Consider the following 25,613-nt stretch of genomic DNA (forward strand, 5'->3'; position numbering starts at 1 on the left):
GCAGATGGACCCAGGAGACTAACATTTACTAAGTAATTAAAGACCAGAGTTTTAGCAAATAATTTGCTACTATATAAAGTGGGTCATCAACCAGCTTCCAAAATCTGTTTTCTTGCCTTTGTCTATAATGCTGTATATTTTAGAATTTATTTTTATACAAGGATCCCAGAGCAAAAGACTTTATTTTGTATTCATAATAACAAGAGCCCCAGAATTTCTGTGGCTTCATACACTGAATGCTGGCTTTCACTCATGAAGTTGTGATTAGTATGACCAGGGAAGTAAAATACCCCTCTCCAGGAATTTACTTAAGGATCCAAGATGTCTCCAAAGAGCCATGCTGAGAATGTACTTTCAAGTCTGGTAAAAGGGTCCATAGTTGCTGACCAAAACTCAGTCACATGATTCTATGTAGATGAAAGTGGCTACTGTGGAGGTAAAAGGAATGTATTTCCTGGTTAGTCTATAGAAAGGTGAGAATCAATTATTTTTAGCAGTTAACTGATGCCCTGAATTTAAATAGAAAAATATAAACAAGCTGGGCTTAGCATTTCTTTCTCTCTCTCTCTTTCTTTCTTTTTTCTCTCTCTCTCTCTCTTTCTTTCTTCTTTCTTTCTTTCTTTCTTTCTTTCTTTCTTTCTTTCTTTCTTTCTTTCTTTCTTTGTCAGTCCTGGGGCTTGAACTCAGGGCCTGGGAACTGTCCTTGAGCTTTCTCAAGGCTAGCACTCCACCACTTGAGCCACAGCACTACTTCCAGCTTTTTCTTTGTATCTGGTACCAAGGAATCAGGGCTGTGTGCACTCTAAGCAAGCACTGCTCCATTAGGCCACATTCCCAGCTCTGGTCTTAACATTTCTACCCTTCAAGCCCCTTCTATAATTATTTGTTTGAACCCACTAGCACAGGGCCAATTGTCAGAATGCTGTCCTCTGGATTTGAGAGACACTTTCCTCACCCTATTCAGTCTGAGAAGGAGGCATGGAAGGAACAGGCTGTGTGTCTTTAAATAACTGTTTCCTGCTATGAACCCACCTCCACTGCTCAGTATGGTTAAAAGCCTTCTGAGGCTGAGCAATTGCTAACTACTGGTTGTTTAAGAATTTTGTAAACAAAGGCCCTGATACACCAAACCACTCTGCTTTTTGCTTCCCCAAGGGGAAAGTAGGCAGAGAATGGGTGGCAGGAAGTAGAGATAGGGAACAACTGCCACTGGGCCAGGGAAAGACAAAACTCTGCACTGGATTCACAGCCGTGGGAGGTGAGCAATGTTCTCCAGCTAATAGCTCACGTGGGCTAGGACCTGCCTACCCGGAGACAGGCGTGGCAACAGTGAGAACTTTATGGGCAAATTCTCACTCATTCACATCAGGCCACTTTTTCTGTGTTGGGAGATACCGAATAATTACCACGTTCCTCATGTAGCTCTTCCTTTCCTCCTTTCACTCTGGGGGGCTAAGGAAGCCAGTTTCATGGAAGAAGCTATTGTGAAAATCCAGATGGAATGAAATAGGGAAGTCTCCAGCAGAAGATTTAACACCAACCACACTCTTCTCAAATTCATGTGGTTACAAAAGCTCCAGGTACATCCAACCATGAGCCAGAGCAAATGCATTTTTATATTTGGGGAATGTAGACATGTGTGATTTACAATGATTACACCAACAGCTCATGTCTACTCAGCATTGAATCAGTGCACAAATGAGGTCCTGGGTGACTCAAAACAGAGGTGGTTATTCACATGCATGCACACACATGCTTGCGCACGCGCACGCACGCACACGGGCATGCACAAACCATGACTCATGATATGTTCAAAATACAGTGCAGTTTACTCTGAGCTTGTGAAAGCATGGCGACAGTGCGAAGTAAAGCATACCTGCAGCAGCATAAGGCACTGCCGATCTCCCTGAGCTGCTGGGCTGTGGGCAGTTCAGCTGTCATGGCTACAAACAGGTGGTGTAAGACAATAGCTCCACTGAGTAGTGGGATGGCTTTCCACCCCTTCTAGCAGCCAAGTGTCTAGCCACAGTGCCAGGGATCAGCAGAAGCACCGCGCAGCTCTGGGTCTACAGCAGCGCCCACAGCCCATGGATCCCCGGCCTCTCCTCCTGCTCCTTGGCCTCTGCTCAGGTAAGTTTCGGGGGGGAGTAGGAAGGTGGCCTTTCATTTGAGGGTGAAGCACTAGAGACTCCCCCCCTCTCAAAACAAGGCATCTTTGATGGGATTCTAAGAAAGTAGGGCCTTTCCCAGCCTGGCAGAGGCTCCTTTGCCAGTTTTATTCCTGATGATGGCTTCGTTGGAATTTTGAGTAGTTTTAGTTTGTGTTACCCAGTCAAAGGGGGTAGAGTCTGGTCAAAGACTCCAAGGTAGACTGCCAGGTGTCTTGATGGCTCCTTAATGCCGCTTGTAGAATCTGGGCCCCTGGCACACCACTAGAGAGCCCTGGAGCTCCTTCATATTTCAACCACTACAGGGAAGTTAAACAGCAACTTAAAATAATCACAATTAATGGAGTTGACAAAGCCTTTTGTTGTTCTAGAAGAATTCCCATAATGAAGAGGATTGATTGACAGGTACATGTGGTGAAAGAGGAATCTATTTGTACTTGTAACTAAATCCAGTGATGAAACATTTTATAATTTGTTTAAACTTGTGAAGGTGAACAAAAAGTTCATATAAATGCATTCCTGCCTACTTTTTTATTTTATTTTAGTGATGCTCCTATATGTAGGTTGGGGTTTGAGTGGAAACTGTAGAACCTTGCACAATTTTTGACCTGTGAGCTGTTCTGGAACTCATCAGATACAGCAGCTGAAATACTACCCTAAACTTCCCAAAGAGGGAAATAGGAGATGTTTGCTGATTGCTTCCTATAAATCATCCCAAATGAAAAAGAAGGTGCTAACATTTTCTCTTCCCTAACATCACTTTGACAAACACAGATCTTCAAAGCAAGAGGCAAATTTTTTTCAATAGCAGAGTTCCAGATCAATTATATCTTTGACCAAATCAAGCTGGTATGGTGTGGTGGGGGCTATATATGTACTTAATGTCAATTCTTCACTAATATTTAAGAATAACTTAAATCATCTTGTAAGCCAACTAATTTATGTTTAGCTATTAAAAGGAGAATTTGTTATGTGTTTTGATCAAACCTACAGTTTGCTGGTATTGATTCGTTTGAGTGACTCATTGAAATTTAGAGCTATATCAGACAGCCCAACATCCTCCACTTCTTACTGAAAAGAAACAGGTTGAACACCACAAACTGGCCTTCCCAAAGTCACCTAGTTTATAAAGTTTGTTCTGTGGAGACTTGGTTTGTTACATGCACAGTCAGAACAGTCTTATATCACCAACCTTCAAGTGACATAGCATCAGGTTGAGGCAAAAATTATACAAGGGGACTGACTTGTTACAGATCAAAATTCCTTTTGCCCACACCACGTAAAAACTATAGACCTCCAGTTTGGACACTGTAAAATTGTGGTTAATTACCCTACTAACAGTGAGAACTTTATGGACAAATTCTTACTCATTCACATCAGGCCACTTTTTTTGTGTTGGGAGATACCTAATAATTACCTTATTACTCATGTAGCTCTTTCTTTTCAGTCCTTTCCTCCTTCCACCTCCAGAATTCCAAGTACTTCCTTGCCACCCTCAGTGTGTTTACAGTTATGAAAACGGCAGGTCAATCCCCATGGGCTAGAGACCTAGTCCAGGTCCTAAAGCAATGTCTGCATGCAGTAAATACTCAGCATATATTTAATAAAAGAATAATGTTGCCACTATTAAATAGATATCACCAATATAATTTTGCTAAAAGGGGAGACTTTGTCATGATTTATCTGTTCATTTGAATCCTGTCTTTTAATGAAAGTCATTTACTGTGATTCACTGAATGTATAGAGAATTCGTTCAACTCTCCAAATCACATTGGAGTTGGCCAGAAACCTTACAATTCTGCCTTTGGATTTTGGAAGTTTTCTATCTACTCACTCTACATCAATGAAACCAGTCTAAGAAATGGAGACCTATTTGGAAATACTTCTCCCTCCTCCTTCTCCTCCTCATGGCGTTCAACCTGCTTTTCAGTAAGAAGTTGAGGATGTTGAACTGTCTGATATACCTTCTCCTCCTCTTCCTCCTCCTCCTCCTCATTATTATTATTATTATTATTATATCTTAAAGTAGATGTACAAAGGAGTTGTCAACTTAACAACTTAACATTATATCTTGATCAATGTCACCCTTAGAAATTGTTTATGATAGGAACTGGCACCTCATTCATTATTGGCTAAGGTGGGAAAAGAATGTCAATGTCATTGGAGTTTTGACATGTCTGCTTTCCAGATCTCCTCTTTTTCTCAGTGGGCATCAGGTTGTCCTAAGAGCTTTTATATTTTCTAGTTATTCGTTCATTGCTTTCTAGTATGTTCTCATATTTTTTCATTGCTTTTCAGTATGTTCTTCCTGTCAAACTGACATTATTTTAAAAATAGTGGTAGCTCATACCTATAATCCTAGCTACTCAGGAGGCTGAGATCTGAGGATCATAGCTCAAAGTAAATCCAGGCAGAAAAGTCTGTGAAACTCTTATCTCCAGTTAAGGAAACCAGAAGTGGAGCTGTGGCTCAAAGTGGTAGTCCCTTGAGCAAAAGAGCTCAGCGATAGTGCCAAGGCCCTGAGGTCAAGTCCCACAACTAACATAATAAACATAGGGCAATACCAACAGCCAAGGTACACAGGTGCCGACTCCAGGTCCCGGTTCCCCTGGTGGAAACCCACTCTAGCCAAGATGGACAAAATGTAGAGAACAGGAAGACTGTAGTATGTCAGTGGCTCTATGCAAAGCCTAGGTCTTTGAAGGATCGCCAAATGCAGGGGGTAAGGAAAGCCTAGTGTTTAATACTGGAAACTTTTTTTTTTTGGCCAGTCCTAGGGCTTGAACTCAGGGCCTGGGCACTGTCCTTGGACACATTTTGCTCAAGGCTAGTGCTCTGCCACTTCAGCCACAGCATCACTTCTGATTTTTTCTGAGTAGGTGGTACTGAGGAATCGAACTCAGGGCTTCATGCATACAAGGCGAGCACTCTACTACTAGGCCTCGCTCTTGGCTTCTCATTGGAAACTTTGAGTCTCCAAAGACTTGGAACACTAGAAACAAAGGGGTGAGCTAGATCAAGGGAGCCATGAAGGAAACACTGGTTAAGCTACCTTGAAAACTTCAAAACTCCAAATAGAGCTGGGTATGGTTTGGTGTACTTGTAATGTCAGCGATTTAGGAGGCAGAAGCAAGAGAACCATAGTTAGGGGCTCACCTAGGCAAAGTTAAGGTGACACCTGAAAAACAAACTGAAAGAAAAAAAAAACTGGAACAAGGACCAAGTACTAGGACATGGCTCAAGTATAGAGCATTTCAAGTACAAATCCTTGAGTTCAAACCCTAATATTAAAACAAGAATCTGAATGGAAATAGTTCTTTTTCTTTGGAGAGGAGGTAAACTGCCCAGAATCTGTGGGAACCCCAAGTCTAACTGGAAGGGAACTTCCATGCATGCTTAGCATTCCAAACCTTCATTTTTTCATCTTAAAGGTAGAAAATGATCACAGAGGATCAGAGTAAAGATCCAAGCTAACACAAATACGAGTATTTATTCAGGCCCTGTGCGGGTAATCAAAAGGTATACTTTGAGGGGATAAAAATGTGCCCATTCACTGCATATATCACTGGCTATTTCACACAGATCCAAATGGTAGATGAGGAACACAAACTGAATCCTGGCCCCATCACTTGCAGAACCTGGGAAAGTTACTTGAGCTCTCAGTTTCCTCACCTATAAACCTAGGGGTTATTCTTACAGCCCCTATCCTATCCAGTTTTGAGGATTGGATTAGTTATATAAAGCACATGTAAGAGTGTCTGGAACATAACAAATGGGATGTGTTGGCTGTTGGTTTTGTTGGCTAATAAAAAATAATTGTAAATTCTTCCAAGCTTAAGACCAAAAAGACAAAATCATAAAGAAATAAATGATAATCTTTTTCCAAGGTGAGCACTACTGAGCAGAAAGAGGAAGCTTCTCACTGGTTCAGTGTCCAAAGTTGTCTTGGCCCACAGAGGAGTTATGGCCATCTCAGCAATGCCCTGCGGAAAGGAGAGATCTGGTTACATGGATCAGAACAATTGGATCATGTGTCTGTTTCCTGTGATCATTTGTCTGCTATTCCAAATAGGCAGACCTCAATCATTGCAAGGCTTGAGTTACACAGAGCCTTTGTTAGACACCTCTTGGAATTTGGGACGGATTTTTCTCCTAGGAATAAGGGTATGTGTAACTGTGAGGCTCCAGGCCCGCCCAGGCCACACTGGTAAAATTAAGAGCTGATGCAGGAGCAGGGCACAACATAATAATCCAAGCTCTGCTCTGTGTGATCTTGGCAAGGCCTACATATCCTATGAGATGAGTTGAGAACGTCTGCCAGGCTGACCAGCCTCAGACATTGGTACGTATTGGGGCTGGGATGGGAACCCCAGAATGATGGCTTCATCCCCTGACCCAGCACATTCTGTATAGAAAAGCACTGTTTGGAGAATAATTGATGGTACTGTTCTATATTCTAAAACTCCTGCTGGGGTTTCTCATTCTCTCAATAGGAGCTTCAAACCTAGGTCAACAGAACTTAAGTTTCGCCTTCTGTGAGCTTTAACATGACTACAATGGTAAATTGTATGTGATGAGCATTTTACCACAAATCACTACTGATAGACACATGTAGTCGCATTACAAGCTGTGTGCTGGTGGCTCACGCCTGTATCCTAGCTACTTAGAAGGTTGAGATCAACAGATTGCAGTTTACAGCCAGCCTATAAAGTCCATGAGACTCTCATCTCCAATTAACCATCAAAAGGCCAGAAGTGGCACTGTGGTTCTAGTGACAGAGTGCTAGCCTTGAGAGAAAAGCTCAGGGACAGTGTCCAGACCTTGAATTCAAATCCTACTACAGGCAAGTATGTGTGTACATATGCATAAGCTTGCATGAGCATGCGCATGTGTGTGTGTGCATTGCACACACACACATACCCATTACATAAAATTTACCGTTTTAATCATTTCAAGGTTTACAGTTCAGTGGCATTGAGAAGGTAAGACTATGACCCCTGGTTCCAGCCTGTCCCCTTCTATACTACACCCCCATCCATAGCAACCCCTCTTCCCGTCTGTATGATTTATCTGTTCAGAGTCTCATATAAATGGAGTTAGCGCCGTGCACCCTCTAGGGTCTTTTCTGTGTTTCATTAGCATGTTTTCAAGGTTCGTGCATATTGGGACATGCATCCATGCTTTATTCCTTCTTATGCTGAGTAGTTTTGCATTGTTTGGAATCACCATCATTTACTCATCCACTTCTTTGCTGCTAGGCACTTTTGTGTCCACCTTCTCACCCTTTTAAATAGTGCCATTCTTCATCAGGTGTGCACCTAAGAGTGGAACTGCTGGGTCATATGGGAAGACCTTGTCATGCTAAAGGAATGCCACTTTATATTTCCATCAGCAACAGATGAAGACCCAGCTTCCCACACCCCCGCCAGCAGTTCATTTTCTGTTTCGTTAACAAGGTCATCCTATGATGCGTGAGCCAGCAGCTAGTTTGCCTTGCGCACAGTGTCATGAGATCTGCATCCAGCCAGTCCAAGATTCCGTTACTACCATAACTACACTGTGAAACACAGATGCTGGCTTTTCAATGGATCTTTCTCATGTGCATGCTCTTGGCATACTTGTGTAGTTGCAGGCTGTATTAAGGAATGTCACCTGTCCAAAGGACAAGTGTTGTGATAGTCTGGCATAGCCCACCCCACTGTGGCCTGGAAAGGGAGCAGCCAAGCAACTGTGCATAGAAAGGGACCTCAAGCAATATGGTGACACCAGGCAGCCTTCCCCAGAGGCCCTGCATGCTTCAGTCCCTGGTCCTGGGGTGGGTGGAGGGGCAGACTCTGACAGAGTATGTGTCATTTGCTGTCCAGCTGGCCTTGTCCTGGGCTCTGAACATGAGACCCGTCTGGTGGCAAAGCTATTTGAAAACTACAGCAGCGTGGTACGGCCGGTGGAGGACCACCGCCAGGCTGTGGAGGTCACCGTGGGCCTGCAGCTGATACAGCTCATCAGTGTGGTAAGACAAGCGCAGGGACTCCCATGGCACCTCCAATCCTACCATACGATTCTGTCCTCACCTCTGTCCTCCACCTTCTACACAGGGGATCTTTTCTTTTTTGCCAGGATGAAGTAAATCAAATTGTGACAACCAATGTGCGACTGAAACAGGTAATTCAGTGAGATAACTGAACCTATGTTTTGATTCACCCTGAAATCAAACCTGGCCCCTGAGGAAGTCAACTTATGTGACAGATATAAGAAATATATAGGGATATAGAGTATAGATCATATATATATATGCACGCACACATACATATCCCATATACTCTCTATAAATACACACATACTCCCAGATATACATATACATATACATATATTTCAGATGTATGGGAGTATAGAGCCTGACTGATTTTTGTTCTGTTGTGTTTACATTGGACTTCTTGTATGTATTACTTTTCTAGGGCAGCTACTGGTAGCTTCAACAAGAGAAATGCATTACTCATCATTGTTTTTTTATAAGAATATCAGTCATATTGGATTAAGACCTATCTTAATGTTCTTGTTTTAACTTAATTTCTCTGAAAAGACCCTCGTTTCAAATATGGTCATATGTTGAAGTATTGGATTAGCATCATAACATTGTATTATCCAAATTTGCAGCATTTTATAATATAGGAAACTATATAACACTTTTAAACTTTGTATCAGTGCTTGAGCCAAGTGCCCAAGCTACGGTTATTCTTATCCGAGGTGTCCAATCTGCTACCTCCCAGCTGGTGTGGCCCTAGGGTGGGACCTTGTTCCCTCATCTGTGAACAAGGTCAATTATCACCCCTTTTGTCTTTTTTGGGAGGGACAATATGGGCTTTGTAAAAGTGCTTGTACCACTTGAGCCATGCCCCCATCCCTTTTTGCTGTATTTTTCAGATATGGTCTTGTACTTTTGCTTACATTAGCCTCAGGCTCCAGTCCTCTTACCTCTGCCTCCCAAGTGCCCACAGGCATGTTTTTTGTTTGTTTGCCCATCCTAGGCTTGAACACAGGGCCTGGGCACTGTCCTTGGGCTTTCTCAAGGCCAGAGATCTACCACTTGGGCCACAGCACCACTTCTGGCTTTTTCTGTTTATGTAGTACCAAGGGATTGAACCCAGGGCTTCCTGCATGCTAGGCAAGCTCTCTAACATTAGGCTACACTCCCGGCCCCCAGCTGGCATGTTTTTAAGAGTCTCTTGAGCTTTTGCCTACATGAGCCTTGAACCTTAATTCTTCCCATCTCTAAACCCTGAGCACCTAGGATTCCAGGAGAAAGCCACCGTGCCCAACTCAGTAGTCATTTTTATCTCCAAAGATTATAGTAAGGACTGAGTGAGATAATGAAGTGCTTCAGTGGGGCCTAAGTTTAGCCAGCACTGTAGGTTTGCTGTTATTGTTTGCAAAAGCAGACACTGAATTGTGAATCAAAGCACAAGTTCTACCAGTATCGGAATTGCCATGCTCAGCAGGGCTCTTGATCACCTTAGATATTTTGAAGAAATGTGTTTGACTTTGTAACTAGCTACATGTCTTTGTTCTAGCAATGGGTGGATTATAACCTAAAATGGAATCCAGATGACTATGGCGGTGTGAAAAAAATTCATGTTCCCTCAGAAAAGATCTGGCGGCCAGACTTAGTTCTCTACAACAAGTGAGCAAAGCCCCATGCAGGAGGGGTTTCTGGGACAGGTGGAGACAAGTGTCACGGGCGGGGGGTGTCTGCATGCCTCTCACCACTGTTAGCATTAAATAACCCCTAAAAATCAGAGCCGCATTGACAGGCAAGAGCTGCCATATGGTGTCTCCTGTTATGAATAGAAACAATTATGGGAGCCAAATTGAATCAGGGCTGTGGGTGGGGGACATTTAATTCCTGAGAGCTCCTGAGGAATATGCGGCAACCCTCCAAGTACCCAAACTTCCTATCCCTGAGTTCCTTGGAATTATATTTCCTCTCCACCAAATGGGTCTAAACCCAGAGTTCTGACTCATCACATCCTGAACGTCATCTGAAACCAGTGCCCGGATGCCTGCCTTGCCCATCCCCCACGCTCTGTGACGGACGGCATGATGTGAAATTATAATGAGATCCAAGGCATTTGATTTAATAACATGCTCATTATCATGCACCTTTTGTTTGTCGAGGAGTGTTCAGTTCAAAGAGCATCCTTCCTAGGCAGGAGCCCTACATTGGCTTGGAGGGAGGTGTGTGTGTGTGTGTGTGTGTGTGTGTGTGTGTGTGTGTGTGTGTATGCGCGTGCGCGTGCGTGTGCGTGCGTGCACGCGCCACACCTGGGGCTACACTCATGGCTAGGTCTCTACCACTTGAGCCACAGTTCCACTTCTAGCTTTTTTGATACTTCACTGGAGATAAGAGTCAAAGACATTCCTGCTTGAGCTGACTTGTAACCAAGATCCTCAGGTCTCAGCCTCCTGAGTAGCTAGGGTTCCAGGTATGAGCCACAGGTACCTGGCTGGTCTGGATATCTTACAGTGTAGCTTAGGCTAACCTTAAACTCATTGTCCTCCGTAGCTTATGCTGGGATTACAGACTTGCTCCACCATGCCCAGTTTTCAGTGGTTCTTAAAAAGGCAATAAAGCTGGGTGCTGGTGGGTCACACCTGCAGTCCTAACCACTCAGAAGACTGATTTGAGGATCTTGGAATAAAGTCAGCCCAGGCAAGAAAGTCTGAGAATCTTACCTCCAATTAACTACCCCAAATCCAGAGGTAACGTTGTGGCTGAAAGTGATAGAATGCTAGCCTTGAACAAAAGATGCTCTAGCATGGTACCCAGGTCATGAGTTCAAGTGGCACACATGCACGCGTGTGTACACACACACACACACACACACACACACACAGCAATAGATTCTTTCCTAGCCTGTGTATCATGGTAAGGAAACAATGATGGGTTTATTTTAAATGTCAACGTTTCCCAATTCTCAAAGTTTATTGGTAGGAGATAGATGAAAATTAACATCACAAATACCACAGAAAGCTGGAAAAACCTGAGATGCATAGGCCCTCATTTCCTTAAACCTCTAGATTCTCACTTTTGTCCCCACATATTCTGACTCAAGGCTTCCTACTGCTCAGGAAGGCATATTTTTAACAAGTACTCCAGTGATTCTTGTTATAAGACAAATTTGGGCAACATTCCATCGATGAAAAAGCAACCATCCCCAGAGAAAGCTTCCATAATTAGCACCTGAATAATTAGCAGCTGTCTCCTATTAGCATCTCCAAGCAGAATGTAGGCTCATCTGTCACTTGGAGCCATTTTCTTCTCTTATCCCAATTGTAGTGCAAATGGTGACTTTGCCATTGTCAAGTTCACCAAAGTGCTGCTGGACTACACCGGCCACATCACGTGGACACCTCCAGCCATCTTTAAAAGCTACTGTGAGATCATTGTCACCCACTTTCCCTTTGATGAGCAGAATTGCAGCATGAAGCTGGGCACCTGGTCCTATGATGGCTCTGTGGTGACAATCGACCCGGTAGGTCATGAGCGATTGTGAGCATCCTGGGTTCAGGAAAAGTGTGATCCCAGGTACCAGTTATGCCCCTGGGTAGATACAGGCTCTCAGCACCAATTAGAACTAGCCAGTAATCTTGTCTTCTATTAGAGAAGGCACTTGAGAATGAATGGGGGCTTCAATGAATCCTCTATGCCCAACACTTCCTCAAGAATTCTGACAACCCGCTGAAGGGGAGAGGAAGGAGTGGGAGATAAGACACTCATGTTTAAAGCTCCCAGGTAACCTGAAGATAGAACTAAAAGAATCCCACAGGACCAGGCGTGTAGACTAGTGGTAAAGTGTTTGCCTGGCATGCACAAAGCCCTGGGTTTGATTCCTTGGTATCACACGCACAGAAAAGGCCAGAAGTGGTGCTGTGGCTCAAGTGGTAGAACATTAGCCTTGAGGAAGCCCAAAGACAGTGCCCAGGCCCTGAGTTCAAGCCCCAGGCCTGGCCAAAAAAAAAAATCCTACAAATCCTTATGCTTTGGGAAAGCAACCCAAGACCCTAAGCAAAAGTGGCCCAACACCACACTTGGGTACATAACCCTCAAAACTAGAGGCTGTTTCCTACAGAGGTCACGTCCACTGCTGTGTCCAGAGCCCTGTCTTCCCCAGGGTGCTGTTGCTGGCGTCTCCAAGAATCATTTCCTTTCCCAGGAAAGTGACCAGCCAGACCTGAGCAACTTCATGGAGAGCGGAGAATGGGTGATCAAGGAGGCCCGGGGCTGGAAGCACTGGGTGTTCTACTCCTGCTGCCCCAACACCCCATACCTAGACATCACCTACCACTTCGTCATGCAGCGGCTGCCTCTCTACTTCATTGTCAACGTCATCATTCCCTGCCTGCTCTTCTCCTTCCTCACCAGTCTGGTGTTCTACCTGCCTACTGACTCAGGTGGGTGCAGTTGCCATGGCAGCGGCTGCTGATGAAGCATATGCTGCTATTGTAAGGAGAGCCAGAAATAATCATGTGCTCACAAACTGAGGTGCAGAGACCCAAGTCACCATCACCGGGACACATGTGCTGGCGGCTAGGTGAAGTGCAAATGAATTGTGGAGAGAGTGCACAGCTGGGCAGAGTTGGACATAATCTCAAAGGTGCATACCCTTAGCTCAGTCCAGTTCAAAGAAATTAGCCATCAATATGTTTGCCCAGCCAGGCACCTGTGGCTCACACCTGTAATCCTAGCTATCCAGGAGGCTGAGGTCTGAGGAATGAGGTTCAAAGCCAGCCTGAGCAAACAAATGTAAGAGATTCTTATGTTCAGTTAACCAGCAAAAAAAAAAAAAAACAAAAACTGGAAGTAGAGGTGTGGCTTAAATGGTAAAGCACCAGCCTTGAATGAAAAGCTAAGGGAGAAATTTGAGGCCCTGAGTTCAAGTCTCAGTACCAACACACACACACACACACACACATATATTAAATACTTTTACTCAATGACAACCATGTGCTTTACACACAACAATGTGGCTGTGTGTGATAAAGATATCTGTATACGAACTACCCTGGATCTTGTTCCTTCCCTCATTACGCACCACTTTAGTAGCTGCTGCATAGCTGCTTTCCAGATGGCAGTGTCTTATCCACAAGACCGCACCTCCCAAGAGGCCATTTTTTTTCTCATGTATCAGCCTGGACAACTTATTTACCTCTTACTGAGTAGTCACATCTGTGATAAAATTTCATCAGACACTAGCAATCAGCCAAAAAGGCAAAAGGACACACACACATCTGCGAACAAGTCCTGCTCATGTACAGTTTATACTAGAAGAGTAGGGAAAAAACACCAAAGATGGAGTAGACAGCTCAGTGCAGTAGGGAAAAAGACAGCAAGTATTCCCCCTACTGGAGGAATGTGCCAGTGCTGTACTCATTTTAACTTTTTTATTTTATTTTTATTCCATCTATGTTGCCCATGTTGAACTGGAACTCAGGATCATCTCACCTCAGCCTGTAGCCATTTTTAAACAAATGGGTATGAGTAAATAACTTTGCAACCTTCTAACCAAATGAAGCTCCTGAAAGTAAATAGAGAAAACACTGCCAGGGCAATTCAGAAACAAATTAATGTCTATAAATACTAAATAATGTCTTCTTGAAAAACATTTAGGATAATGAAATATACTAGGCTTGGTAAATACTGGCTATTTCCCCCTGTTATTAATCAAATTATATGCAACTTGAAAACTATTTTATCTTTCAAATTCAGATTTCTTTTTCAGTTTTGATGGCAGTCTTGTTTACCAGAAAAAAAAAAACTAACCTGCTTTCAGCCATTCTGTCCTCTGTTTTTATAGGAGTCCCTTACTCTCCGTAGGGGAGAGTAAGCCTTGTAATTACCTAAATCCATGTTTGCTCACGTCCTTGATATAAAATGGCATCATAGGCTGGGCACTGGTGGCTCATGCCCATAATCTTAGATATGAAGATTGTAGTTCAGAGCCAGCCCAGGCAGAAAAGTCTATGAAACACTTATTTTCAATGAACCACCAAAGAGCCAAAAGTGGAGCTGTGGCTCAAGTAGTATAGTACCAACCGCAAGCAAAAAGGCTAGGGGGATGGGGCCGGGAGTTTGGCCTAGTGGTTAAAGTGCTTGCCTAGCATGCATGAAGACCCGGATTCGATTCCTCGGTACCACATACATAGAAAAAAGCCGGAAGTGGTGCTGAGGCTCAAGTGGTAGAGCTCTAGCCTTGAGAAAGTCCAAGGACAGTGCTCAGGCCCTGAGCTCAAGCCCAGGACTGGCAAAAAAAAAAAAAAGGCTAGGGGGTTGTGCCCAGGCCCTGAGTTCAAGCTTCAGGACTGGCACATGTACACACACACACACACACACACACACACACACACACACACACACAGTATTTCCAATGACCTATGTATGTTCTTTCATTTACTTTAAATCATTTCTAGCTGACTTCTAAAACCAAATACAATGTGAGTTATCTATTATACTACATCATTAGCAATAGTGACAGGAATAAAGTCTATTATGTTCAATACAGCTGCAATTTTTTCTTTGTGTTTTTACATGCTGTGGATCAAAGACAAGTCCTTGTACTTGCAAGGCAAGTACACTACAATTGGACTACATCACCAGCCTATATTTTCCTAAGTATTTTTGATCCGAAGTTTTTTGAGTTTCTGGATAAAGAATCCACCGAGGCAGAGGTCCAGCATTGGAAAGCCTCATATTAGCTGACAGAGCTGGTATTCCAGAAAACCCAGCAGTGAGACCATCACAAGAGCAGTCCCTTCCACAGACCCTCTGCTGCTTTTAAGGTAGCCAAATGCCTTGGAGGTAACTCAAGGCCATTTATCCTTGACCTTCTTGATGCCACATTTGCCTGGCTAGGACTTTCTGAGACTCGGGTCCTGAAAGGCAAAAGAGACAGGAGCAAGGAAATCTCTACTCTGCTAATATGGAAAACAAAACATGCAAGAGTGAGATGATGACTTCTTAGATGGATGTGAGAAAGGGAGCAGGGTGATTAGGTCGCTGAGGATGGAGAGTCAACACCAATAACTGGCAGGTGTGGTCCCTCTCCGTGTCTCCCAGGGGAGAAGATGACGCTGAGCATCTCCGTCCTGCTGTCCCTGACCGTGTTCCTCCTGGTCATTGTGGAGCTGATCCCCTCCACCTCCAGCGCTGTGCCCTTGATCGGGAAATACATGCTGTTCACCATGGTGTTTGTCATCGCGTCCATCATCATCACCGTCATCGTCATCAACACACACCACCGCTCTCCCAGCACCCACACCATGCCCGAGTGGGTGCGGAAGGTGAGCAGCTGCTTCTCACAGGGAGACACGCGCAGCTCTCCTCCCCGCCTGGCCAGGGGCCTCTCTTGCCAACAGCTCTGCAGAGTCAGAACTCCAAATCCTTTCTGGGCTGCTGGAGATGGGGAGGAACTGCCCGTCACTTCTCTGTAGACACAGTCCACGTATACATGGCTTTTTTTTTTTACACTGTGACATTAAGGTTTCTGATTGTGTTTTCCACTTTATGAATGGACTGGTTTATTTTTTTGTTGGTAAAAATCATCTGTGGAGAGCTGAGTAAAGACCAGAGACAGAGGAGGAGCTTAAGGAGAGAATGTCAAAAGTGAGGAATTTTGTCGTGAATATTTGCATTATTGGACCTAGAACAAAATGTTAAATTTCAAATAATCTTTTTTTTTTGTAGTATTGAGGTTTGAACCCAGGGCTTGGCACACACGAGGCATGTGTTCTACTACTTAGCTGCAACTGCTGCCCAGATGTGCCCATTTGCTAAAACTTCAGGCAGTAAAGTGGAGGGCCTTCATGGGAGGAATTTTTAAAGCAGCCGCTGTTTTCAGAAGAGATGAACAATCCCTGTTCTATGAAGAATGTAGGATGAAAGCTGGGCGCGGTGGCTCACATTGTCATCCTAGCTACTCAGGAGGCTGAGAGAGCTGAGGACCAAAGTTCAAAGCCAGCTTGGGCACAAAAGGACCTGAGACTCTTGTCTCTAATTAACACTTAGAAAACCGGAAGTGGGGCTTGTCTCAAGGATAGGGTGGTAGCCTTGAGCTGAAGAGCTCAGGGACAGCACCCAGGCCCAGAGTTCAAAAAAGAAAAAATAATGTAGGATGACTCCTAGAAATACCTCTGCAGCAGTTTCTTCAGGAACAAGAAACAGAAAAGGTTGTCTAGCTACTTGTGGGGTGAATGTATATTTGAGGAGGCAGAGGAATCTCCATCACCTACATAGAGTCCTGAGAATACATTGTCAGGACCTTGTGGGATGGGTGGACTGCTCACAGGCTCCCTCCAGTGGTGAACTTCTCACATTACTGAATGATCACTACCACAGTGTCAGGCCACAGGATGTAGACCCAGGACTTTATTTACCCAGGACCACATTGCTAATTTCAAGACTCAGTTTGATATTCACCTGAGTTAACAATAATTCTCATATCACGGCTGCCTTTTTTGCTAGGTTTTTATCGACACTATTCCAAATGTCATGTTTTTCTCCACAATGAAAAGACCATCAAGAGACAAACAAGAAAAACAAATTTTCACTGAAGACATCGATATATCTGACATTTCTGGAAAGCCTGGGCCTCCACCCATGGGCTTCCACTCTCCACTGATCAAACACCCTGAGGTGAAAAGTGCCATTGAAGGTGTCAAATACATCGCAGAGACCATGAAGTCAGACCAGGAGTCCAGTAATGTAAGCATTGTGTTTGTAATCCTAGGTTCTATGTTTAAGTGATCAAATGCACGAGTGTGGATGGGTGGATGGATGGGGCTTGATGGATAAACTGGCTTTCAAACCACGACTCCTGAGACGAGTTGTCCCCCGGTGACCATCTGTGGGCCATCTTACTAACTGGTCTGACTGTGAATCATCATTCGAAAATTAACGATCAGATGCCAGGCCAGGGGTGTTGAGAGCTCTGAGATCTACAGATTGAAGGGTCCATGGAAGTTGGGTGGCATGCACACTGTGAGTCCTATACCTGCTTCAGAGAGTACTCTGTGAGACACTCTTCTCTCTCTCAGGCGGCAGAGGAATGGAAGTACGTGGCAATGGTAATGGATCACATTCTGCTGGGAGTCTTCATGCTTGTCTGTCTCATCGGAACCCTGGCTGTGTTTGCAGGCCGGCTCATTGAACTGCATCAGCAAGGATGAGCAGAAGTGAAGCCTCCACCTGCCTCAGGACCAGCCAAGAGCACTGAGAGGCGGGCAAGGAACAGCCTGTCTACTTGGAAATACTCTCATGTATCAATCCTGTGGTTTTCTGTACTTATCATGATGGTGATAATTTATGTGTACATAGGATTTGGCCTCCTTCAAATCTCCTTTCAGTCTTGCTGTGTCTCCCTGTAGAATGAACCCTTTCAATGAATGAAACTAGATCTTTAAAAAAAAAAATGGCATCTAGAAAAACCAAGGTTTTCTCTTGAGTTATCCTTGTTGGTTTTGTCTGTTTAGTTGTTTATTGTTGTTGTTTGTTTTTTGGTGCTAGTGCTGGAGTTTGAACTTTGGGCCTAGAGTCTGTTTCTTAGCTTTTTTGCTTAAGACTAATGCTCTGCTACCTGAGCCACTCACTTTTACATTTCTGGTGGTAAACTGGAGGTAAATGTCTCATAGATTTTCCTGCCTGGGATGGTTTTGAACCACAGTCCTCAGATCTCAGCCTCCTGAGTAGCAAGGATTATAAATGCGAGCTACCAACATCTGGCTAACTGCTGTTTTGTTCCATGTTGAGGGTTTTTTTTTTTGGTTGTTGTTACTTTTTAAAGGAAAGACCCAATTGTGCCACTTACTTGGAAAGTCCCGTCTATCTAAACATATAGATAAAGCCATTGATTTGGACAAGAGGAAGCAGTAGACAGAAACTAGAAAACTTTCAGAATTACCACTAAAATGCAAATCATACTAAAAGCTGCATGTTTGAGCTAGGAGTTGGGGAAAGATTTCTTAGGTGGTTTTGTTTTGAGGTGCTGAGGCTCTGCACATACAAAGCATGCTGTATACTATTGAACTATACCTGACCCTTAAGTTTACCAATTTTACAGAACTCTCTGGTTTTATTTTCAGAGTTTAGCTATAGCATTATCAAGTGGGAGCCTGGGGGACTGACTGTGGGGACCATTTCACCTATGTGGTTTTATATCATCCTGGTAATGTTTACACCACCCCTACTTTACACATGAGAACAATGAATTTCAGAGAGGTTAAGTTCAAGCTAGATGTAGAACTGAGATTTGATCTCAGATTTAGAGCTTCCATAACAACTCTCTCCGGACCAGTCCTCTGCTTGCTTGCTCTCCTGTTCTCTCCTAGCTTGAGTGAGGTCATTCTATAGCCTCAGGTCTGTGTTTTTCAGAATTTTCGTTTTAGTGACAGCCATCTTTTGCTTCCCTAATTAAATTTCCTGCCTCTATTCTTCAGTCCTTACATCAATCATGTTTGGGGGTCTTACTTCTAGAAATGAAACCAGCCACACATACACCCTTCGTCATGACTTCTAAACTTCTGAAGACTTGAGAAAGAAAACAAATGGCTTCCTTCCTCCATGGTGAATTTCAAGCCCTCATAGTTTACTCCAGAACGAGCAATATCACGAGTCAGAAAAAGGTGTGGACCCTCTGACCCACCACAGCTCCAAGAGAGAGAGCGGGACATTGCACGGCTATGGGCCCTATCTAAGCCCAGGTGGCTTCAATCTGCTTCTCTACATGATGCCCCGTCACATATCTGTAGGGGAGATGATGCTTTTGTTTCAGAGTAAGTCCATTCTAGTTTAAAGGGAAAACAGTGGGATTTTCCTTAAAAAGTTCCATGCAGCCAGGCGCCAATGCCACACACCTGTTACCTTAGCTATTCTGGAGGCTGAGATGATTATGTATATAATATAGAATATAAATATACAATGTCTTTATATGTAGAAATATATACAGTTACATAATAAATATAATATGTTATGTAATATACAATAAATGTATGAACAAATAAACATAAGTATATTACATATTTGTGATATATAATATGTATTTATATATTGTGCATATAATACATATATATACATATATAATTTTCCCCTTCAAAAGTAATGAAGGCCAAGCACTAATGTCTCGTGCCTGTAATCCTAACTATTCAGGAGGCTGAGATTTGAGGACCACAGTTTGAAGCCAACCTCAAGAGATTCTTATCTTCAATAGACTACCCTGAAAAAGCTGGAAGTGGCACGGTGGCTCAATTAGTAGAGCACTAGCCTTGAGCACAAAGAAGCTCAAGGACAGTACCCGGGCTCTGAGTTCAAGTCCCAGGACCAGCAAAAAATAAAAAAAGAATGAAAGGCCAGGAGTTTGGCCTAGTGGTAGAGTGCTTGCCTAGCATGCATGAAGACCTGGGTTCAATTCCTCGGTACCACATACATAGAAAAAAGCTGGAAGTGGTGCTGAGGCTCAAGTGGTAGAGCTCTAGCCTTGAGAAAGTCCAAGGACAGTGCTCAGGCCCTGAGCTCAAGCCCAGGACTGGCAAAAAAAAAAAAAAAAGGAATGAATGTTCTGATCTGTATTACAACGTAGACCTCGAAAACATTTATGTAGGCAGAGCCGAGGGTGAGAGAAGCGCCAGCCCTCTGAGAGCCACACCGCCACCGCCCACCATTCCACCGTGGCCACCTCAGCAAGCTCCCACTGAACAAAGGCATCAAGCAGAATTACACGTCCCTGCCTCAGGGCGGAAAAGTCCAAGCCCTGTGTATCTGGGTGATGGTCCCGGAGAAGGGCTGCGCTGCAAGGCTCGAACCCTGGGCTGTGAGCCTGCGCGTGCGGAAGAGCTGCCTGCGTGGAGCTTACCCGTCTGGGGCTCCAACTGTGACCTGTATCTGCTTGTGTGCCGGCATCAAGGCTACGGGGACAAATGCCGCGGTCATGCCTGCCCAGTGGAACTCCAGACCGGCCCCTGTGAAGGAATCCGCACGGGAGAGCCCCTCTGGGGGGCCCGCGTCACCTTGCACCGTGTAGGCGAAGACCTTGGCGTGATTGCAACCTCTGATCCCAAGCCCTTCCTGGCACTGGAATGGTGCCGGTTGCCCTACCAGCTTTAGCACCAAGGCCAGGCGGGAGGAGAATGGCTTGAGGCCCATTGAGGAGCCATCGACAGACTGAGCAATCGGCACCAGGACCCCACCCGTGCCTACGACCCCAGGCGGGGCTGGACAATGCCCGTCGTCTAACCGGCTTCCACCAGACCTCCAACATCAGCGGTTCTCCTGCTGGGGTAGCCAACGCAGCGCCAGCATCCGCATTCCCCGGCCTGTGGGCAGGAGAAGAAGGGTTACTTTGAAGATCGGCGCCCTCCTGCCAGCTGTGATCCTCACGGAGGGACAGGAGCCACCATCCCTACATGTCTTCTCAAGGAACCTGGCGACGAGCCCTTCCAGTGCAAAAACTAAAAGGACCTACCTAGACTTGCAGCCATCCAGCCCCTCCTAGCCCTTCCTCCTCCTCCCAGGCTCCTCCTCCTCCTCTTAGTTTCCTAATCATCTCCCCTGTCACTCAAGGGTGGAAGATGAAGGTCTTTTTATTCCTTATGCTCAATTAATATTGCTTTCTTTGGTCAAGGTAGAGGGGTCAAGTTCTTAATCTTTATACCCTCCCTCCCCCATTTTCCCTGTCACTGGAGCTTTCTAATGTGGTAGTGGGAGGGGTAGCCACTGATCCCATCCCATCGGGTATGCTCGTCCAGGAGGCATAGGGGATGTGTTAGTGAAGAGGGCGGAGAGGGGAGCACTTTTCTTTGGGGTAGAAGACAGACAGGAGAGGCCTAACTGGTCAGCTAACCGGTCAGATTAGGATTTCCCCCTTGATAGAAAGCTGCTTCTCGAGGTATCACCAACTTTGTATTACAAAGGGGAACTAGGGAAGAAGGGAGGGGCTGAGAACCAGGGTAAAAAAAAATGCCTTCCTCTGTTGCTATGTATGGTAACTCCCCTGCTGGGGGGCCACAGACTAGCAACGGAAGGACATCCCTACCTTGGAAGAAGCCCTCCATGGCATGGCCCTCCATTTATAACGCAAAGCAGAGTAGTAGTTTTATATTTAAATGTAAAAACAAAAACATGTCATATATGGGTGGGGTGGACATGTGTGTGTGGCTTTATTTTTTTTCTTTTCAGAAGGAGAAAAGTCATCGTGGTCACTGGGTGCCAAATGGGAAACAAGAGTTGGGTTTTTAAATGAGGATCTCCTTGGCAATAGGACTGAGGGATGTAGTTGTGGAGAATCTGGTTTGGGGCTCTCAGTTCCCTACTAGCACCCACAGTTTTCCTGCCAACTCTTCTGCAGGAAGTGTTGGCTACATGCACATTATTAGTCATCATGAGATCCTGGTGGTGGGGTTTCAAAGGCACACATGAACTTGTCCACATGGGGGTTTAGAAGAAGTAAGAGTTGGCTGGTCAACTTGAACACTGTTACTGACAAGGGGTGGGGGTCGGGGGTTATCTTCTGGTAGAACTAGCATGTCACTAAAGCAGGCCTTTTGGTATATTAAAGATTTTCTAAAGCAAAAAAAAAACCCATTTATCTAGTGAAACAAACAAATCAGATTCAAGAGATGTATGTTGTGTAATTCTACTATATGAGAAGCTGGGAGTTTACAGAAGCTGATGCCAAATACAGGTTTCAGGCACTCAAGGATGGAGACTGATTGGGTCAGGGGAGTGAGGAATTAGTATTTAATGTACAGAGTTTCACTTTGGGGAGATGAAAATTATCTGGGGATAGATTACTCAGCACTGGCAGTGAATTTAGTGTCACAAAAAATGGTTAAAATGGTAACTGTGGGGTTCTATATATTTTACTATAATTTTCTAAGCAAAGAAAAAATTAAGATCTCAGTTCCCAAGCACTCAGACTAAAAGCTTGCTTTGCCCACTACCTTCGCGTGTGTGTATGTGTGTGCATGTGTATATGATTTCTGGGACTTCTCAGTCTCCCAAGTAGCAAAGATTACACAGTATCTAGTGCCCAGTTTATCTCTCCCCTATTTTATGAATGAGAAGCGATTCCTTTAGGTCACAGAACTGGTTCGTGGCAAGCCAGCCTGTGAAATCCTGCTTTCATGCTATCTCTATTCTATCAAACAGTCCATACCTCCCCAGGAAGTCCCGCCTTCCCAGGGACTTCAGGCTCGTGCCACTCACCCCAGACAATGGGCTTGATCCTGAATGGACCACACTGATGGTATTCCATTAGCCCCAAATTGGCTCCATCGATCTGACATGAAATCAAAGGTTTTCATCTTTTGCATTTCTTCCTTTAGTCAAGCCTGGTTTCTAGAAGAATACTGATGAAATGAGAGAAGGCAAGGGGTGCTGAGATCCATCCCCCACCGGGTGGGGGGAGGGGGGGCTATGTTGAAGGTCAAGCCCTGTGCTGGCTGGGTTGATGAGTTTGCCAAATGACCAATGTTGGAGAAGATGGGAATAGAAAGAACATGTGAAAACAATAAAGGCTATATATGACAGAGCAGCAGCCAATATCATACTGGACTGTTGAAAAACTAAAAACATTTCCTCTGAAATCAAGAGCAAGGCAAGCACACGCACTTTCTCCACTCCTCTTCAACATAGTTCTGGAATTCCTAGCCAGAGCAATAACACAATAAAAAGGCATAAAAGGAATGAACATAGGAATAAAAAGAAGCCCAGCTCTTCCTGTTTGCACATGACATGATCTTATACCGAAAGAACCCAAATGACTCCATCCCCAAGCTCCCAGAGCACTGGCAAGGTAGTAGGATACAAACGTAACCCACAAAAAGCAGCAGCCTTTCTGCACAAGCAAAAAGGGAAATCCAGGAAAATACTCTATTTGTAATAGAATTTAAAAAAAAACCAACTAGGAATAGACCTAAGGAAGCAAAAGTTATTTGTAGTGAAAACTATAAAAAAAAAATTGAAAGAAACCAAGAAATGATATCAACAAATGGAAAGACCTTTCATGTTAATGGAAAGGTTTCACAATTAACATTGTGAAAATGATCATCAAAAAGTTATATACAAATTTAACACAATTCTCAGCCGGGCGCCAGTGGCTTACTATAATCCTAGCTACTCAGGAGGCTGAGATTTGAGGATCACGGTTCAAAACCAGCCTGGGCATGACAGTCCATGAGATCCTATCTTCAATTAACCACCAGAAAACCAGAAGTGGTGCTGTGGCTTAAGTGGTAGAGCAATAGCCTTGAGCTGAAGAGCTTAAGAACAATGCCTAGGCCCAGAGTTCAAGCTGCATAACCAACCAGAAAAAAAAAAGAAAATTAAAATTAACACAATTCTCATCAAAATCTCAGTAACATTCTTTACAGAGAGAAAATGATCAAAAAATTCATATGGAATAATGAAAGACCTCAAATAGCCAAAGCAATGCTAGCCAAAAAAAAGCAGTGGTGGGAATATTGTAGTCCCAGACCTCAAACTCTATAATAGAGCTATAATAACAAAAACAGCTTGGTATTGATATGAAAATAGACCTCAAGATCAATAGGATAGACCAAAAGACTCGTGAATAAAACTATATACTTAGAGATATTGATATATTTGATAAGGGAGCCAAAGAAATATGGTAGGAAAAAAAAGATAGCCTCTTCAATAATTGGTGTTGGGAAAACTGGACATCCATATGCAGAAAATTGAAAGTGGATCCCTGTGTGTCACATGCACCAATACCAGCTCCCATGGGTCAAAGACTCAACATCAGACCTGAACCTTTGAGGGAGTAGGAGAAACATGAGAACTCATGGGAATAGGCAGAAATTTTTCTGAAAAGTGTCCCATAGGCACAGTAGATAGGGAAGAGACTCCACAAACAGGATTGCAGCAACATACATCAAACGTGCCCTAGGGCGCACGTTTCTCCACATCCTCCCAACAACTGCAGAGGACTGTGGGAAAGCTCCTGGACTTGGAATCAAAAGAAATCAAATGACATTTCTGTCTTTTTCTGTTTAAATTGCCTCCTTTCCCAGCTCTGTTTCTATGAGGATGATGACTATGATTGTTTTGTGGTAGTGGTTTGCCACAGAGTCTCACTATGCAGTCCTCAGTGGTCTCGAGTTCATGATCCTCTTACCTCAGCCTCCCAAATGGTGAGATTACAGGCCTGTGCCATCATTCTCAGTTCTGCTTTTCAACCAGCCGGTGCTTTTGAGAGAGTGGACCTTGTGGAAAGTACCGAGAGTTCCCATGTGCCCTCTGTCCAGCTTCCCTTTCTGGTGGCAGAGCTGTAGTCCATTTGTCAAAATGAAGTATTCAAGATGCATCTAAGTACTGACTGGAAACCAAATGGAAGACTTGGTTCAGCTTTCATCACACTCCATCTCAGGTCCTTTTGTAGTCCCAGAGCCAACCAGGCCAGCAATGTTGCACAGCAACTCCGTTTTTTGTTGGGACACTCCTGATGCTGTCATCTCCTGGCCTTAGGCCTCTAGAGTCTTCTGGGAATGTGAGCGAGGCATTTACTCAGCCTCCACCTCCAGCCTCAAAGCTAGACTGGGATTGCTGAGGTGGGCAGGACTGCCTCGGGCAACATAAAGCTCTTCACTGCAGTTCTTCAAGTGTCCTCTTTTGGAGCCTTTTGGCAGGAGGCTGGGAGAAGGGAGGGAAGGGGAAAGAGGAAAAAGGAGAGAGGGAGGAGAGAAAGGGAGAGGCGAGAAGAGGAGAAGGGGAGAAGAGTGGTCCAGCCATTTCCCTGCAAATGACACAATATTCTTTCTAATGGCCGTGTAAAATTCTGTTATGTATAGGTATCCTATTTTCTTGATTCACTCATCTGTTGTAAGGCACCTGGGCTATTTCCATAACTTGGCTGTTGTGAATAGTGCAGCAATAAACATGGATGTGCAAGTATCTTTAGGGTATTCTGACTTGTAATGGTCAGGGTAGATGCCCAGGAGTGGTATGGCTGGGTGGTAAGGAAGATCTCTATTTTAGGTTAGTTTGGTTTCCCAGTCTGGGGCTTGAGCTCAGGGCCTGGGCATTGTCTCTGGGCTTCTTTTGCTCAAGGCTAGCACTCTACCACTTGAGCCACAGAGCCACTTCTGGCCTTTTCTGTGTTGGTGTTCCTGAGGAATTGGACCCAGGCTTCATGCATGCTAGGCAAGCACTCTGCCATTGGGCCATCTTCCCAGCCCTATGTTAAGTTTTTGAGGAATCTCCAGACTGCTTGTCCAGAGTGGTTGTACTAGTTTACATTCCCACCCACAGTACAATGGGGTTCTTTATTCCCCTCATCACCACTGACATTTGTTGTTAGAATTCACCATATTATAAAAACAAAAGCCATATAACGAGTGATTGTTGTCCTTAATGTACTATGCTATCTCTCATCTTTTTTGCTG

At 44.3% G+C, this 25,613-nt stretch overlaps 1 protein-coding gene and 1 pseudogene across 1 annotated transcript; both read left to right on the forward strand.

Moving 5' to 3' along the window:
- Nucleotides 1-1,849: 1,849 nt before the first annotated feature.
- Nucleotides 1,850-17,586, forward strand: Chrna1 (cholinergic receptor nicotinic alpha 1 subunit). Its single transcript, XM_090343065.1, has 11 exons — nt 1,850-1,958; nt 2,009-2,130; nt 6,125-6,332; nt 8,033-8,178; nt 8,286-8,330; nt 9,737-9,846; nt 11,503-11,698; nt 12,380-12,617; nt 15,280-15,503; nt 16,684-16,923; nt 17,256-17,586. Exons 1-11 carry the CDS (start codon nt 1,850-1,852, stop codon nt 17,385-17,387), a joined length of 1,770 nt encoding a protein of 589 aa, XP_090199191.1. The 3' UTR covers nt 17,388-17,586.
- A 2,392-nt stretch (nt 17,587-19,978) lies between these two features.
- LOC150056180 (glutamine synthetase pseudogene) lies at nt 19,979-20,664 on the forward strand (annotated as a pseudogene).
- Nucleotides 20,665-25,613: the final 4,949 nt, after the last annotated feature.

This window comes from Megascapheus bottae, chromosome 12 (genome assembly GCF_031878675.1).
Source record: "Megascapheus bottae isolate mThoBot1 chromosome 12, mThoBot2.hap1, whole genome shotgun sequence".
NCBI classification, from domain to species: domain Eukaryota; kingdom Metazoa; phylum Chordata; class Mammalia; order Rodentia; family Geomyidae; genus Megascapheus; species Megascapheus bottae.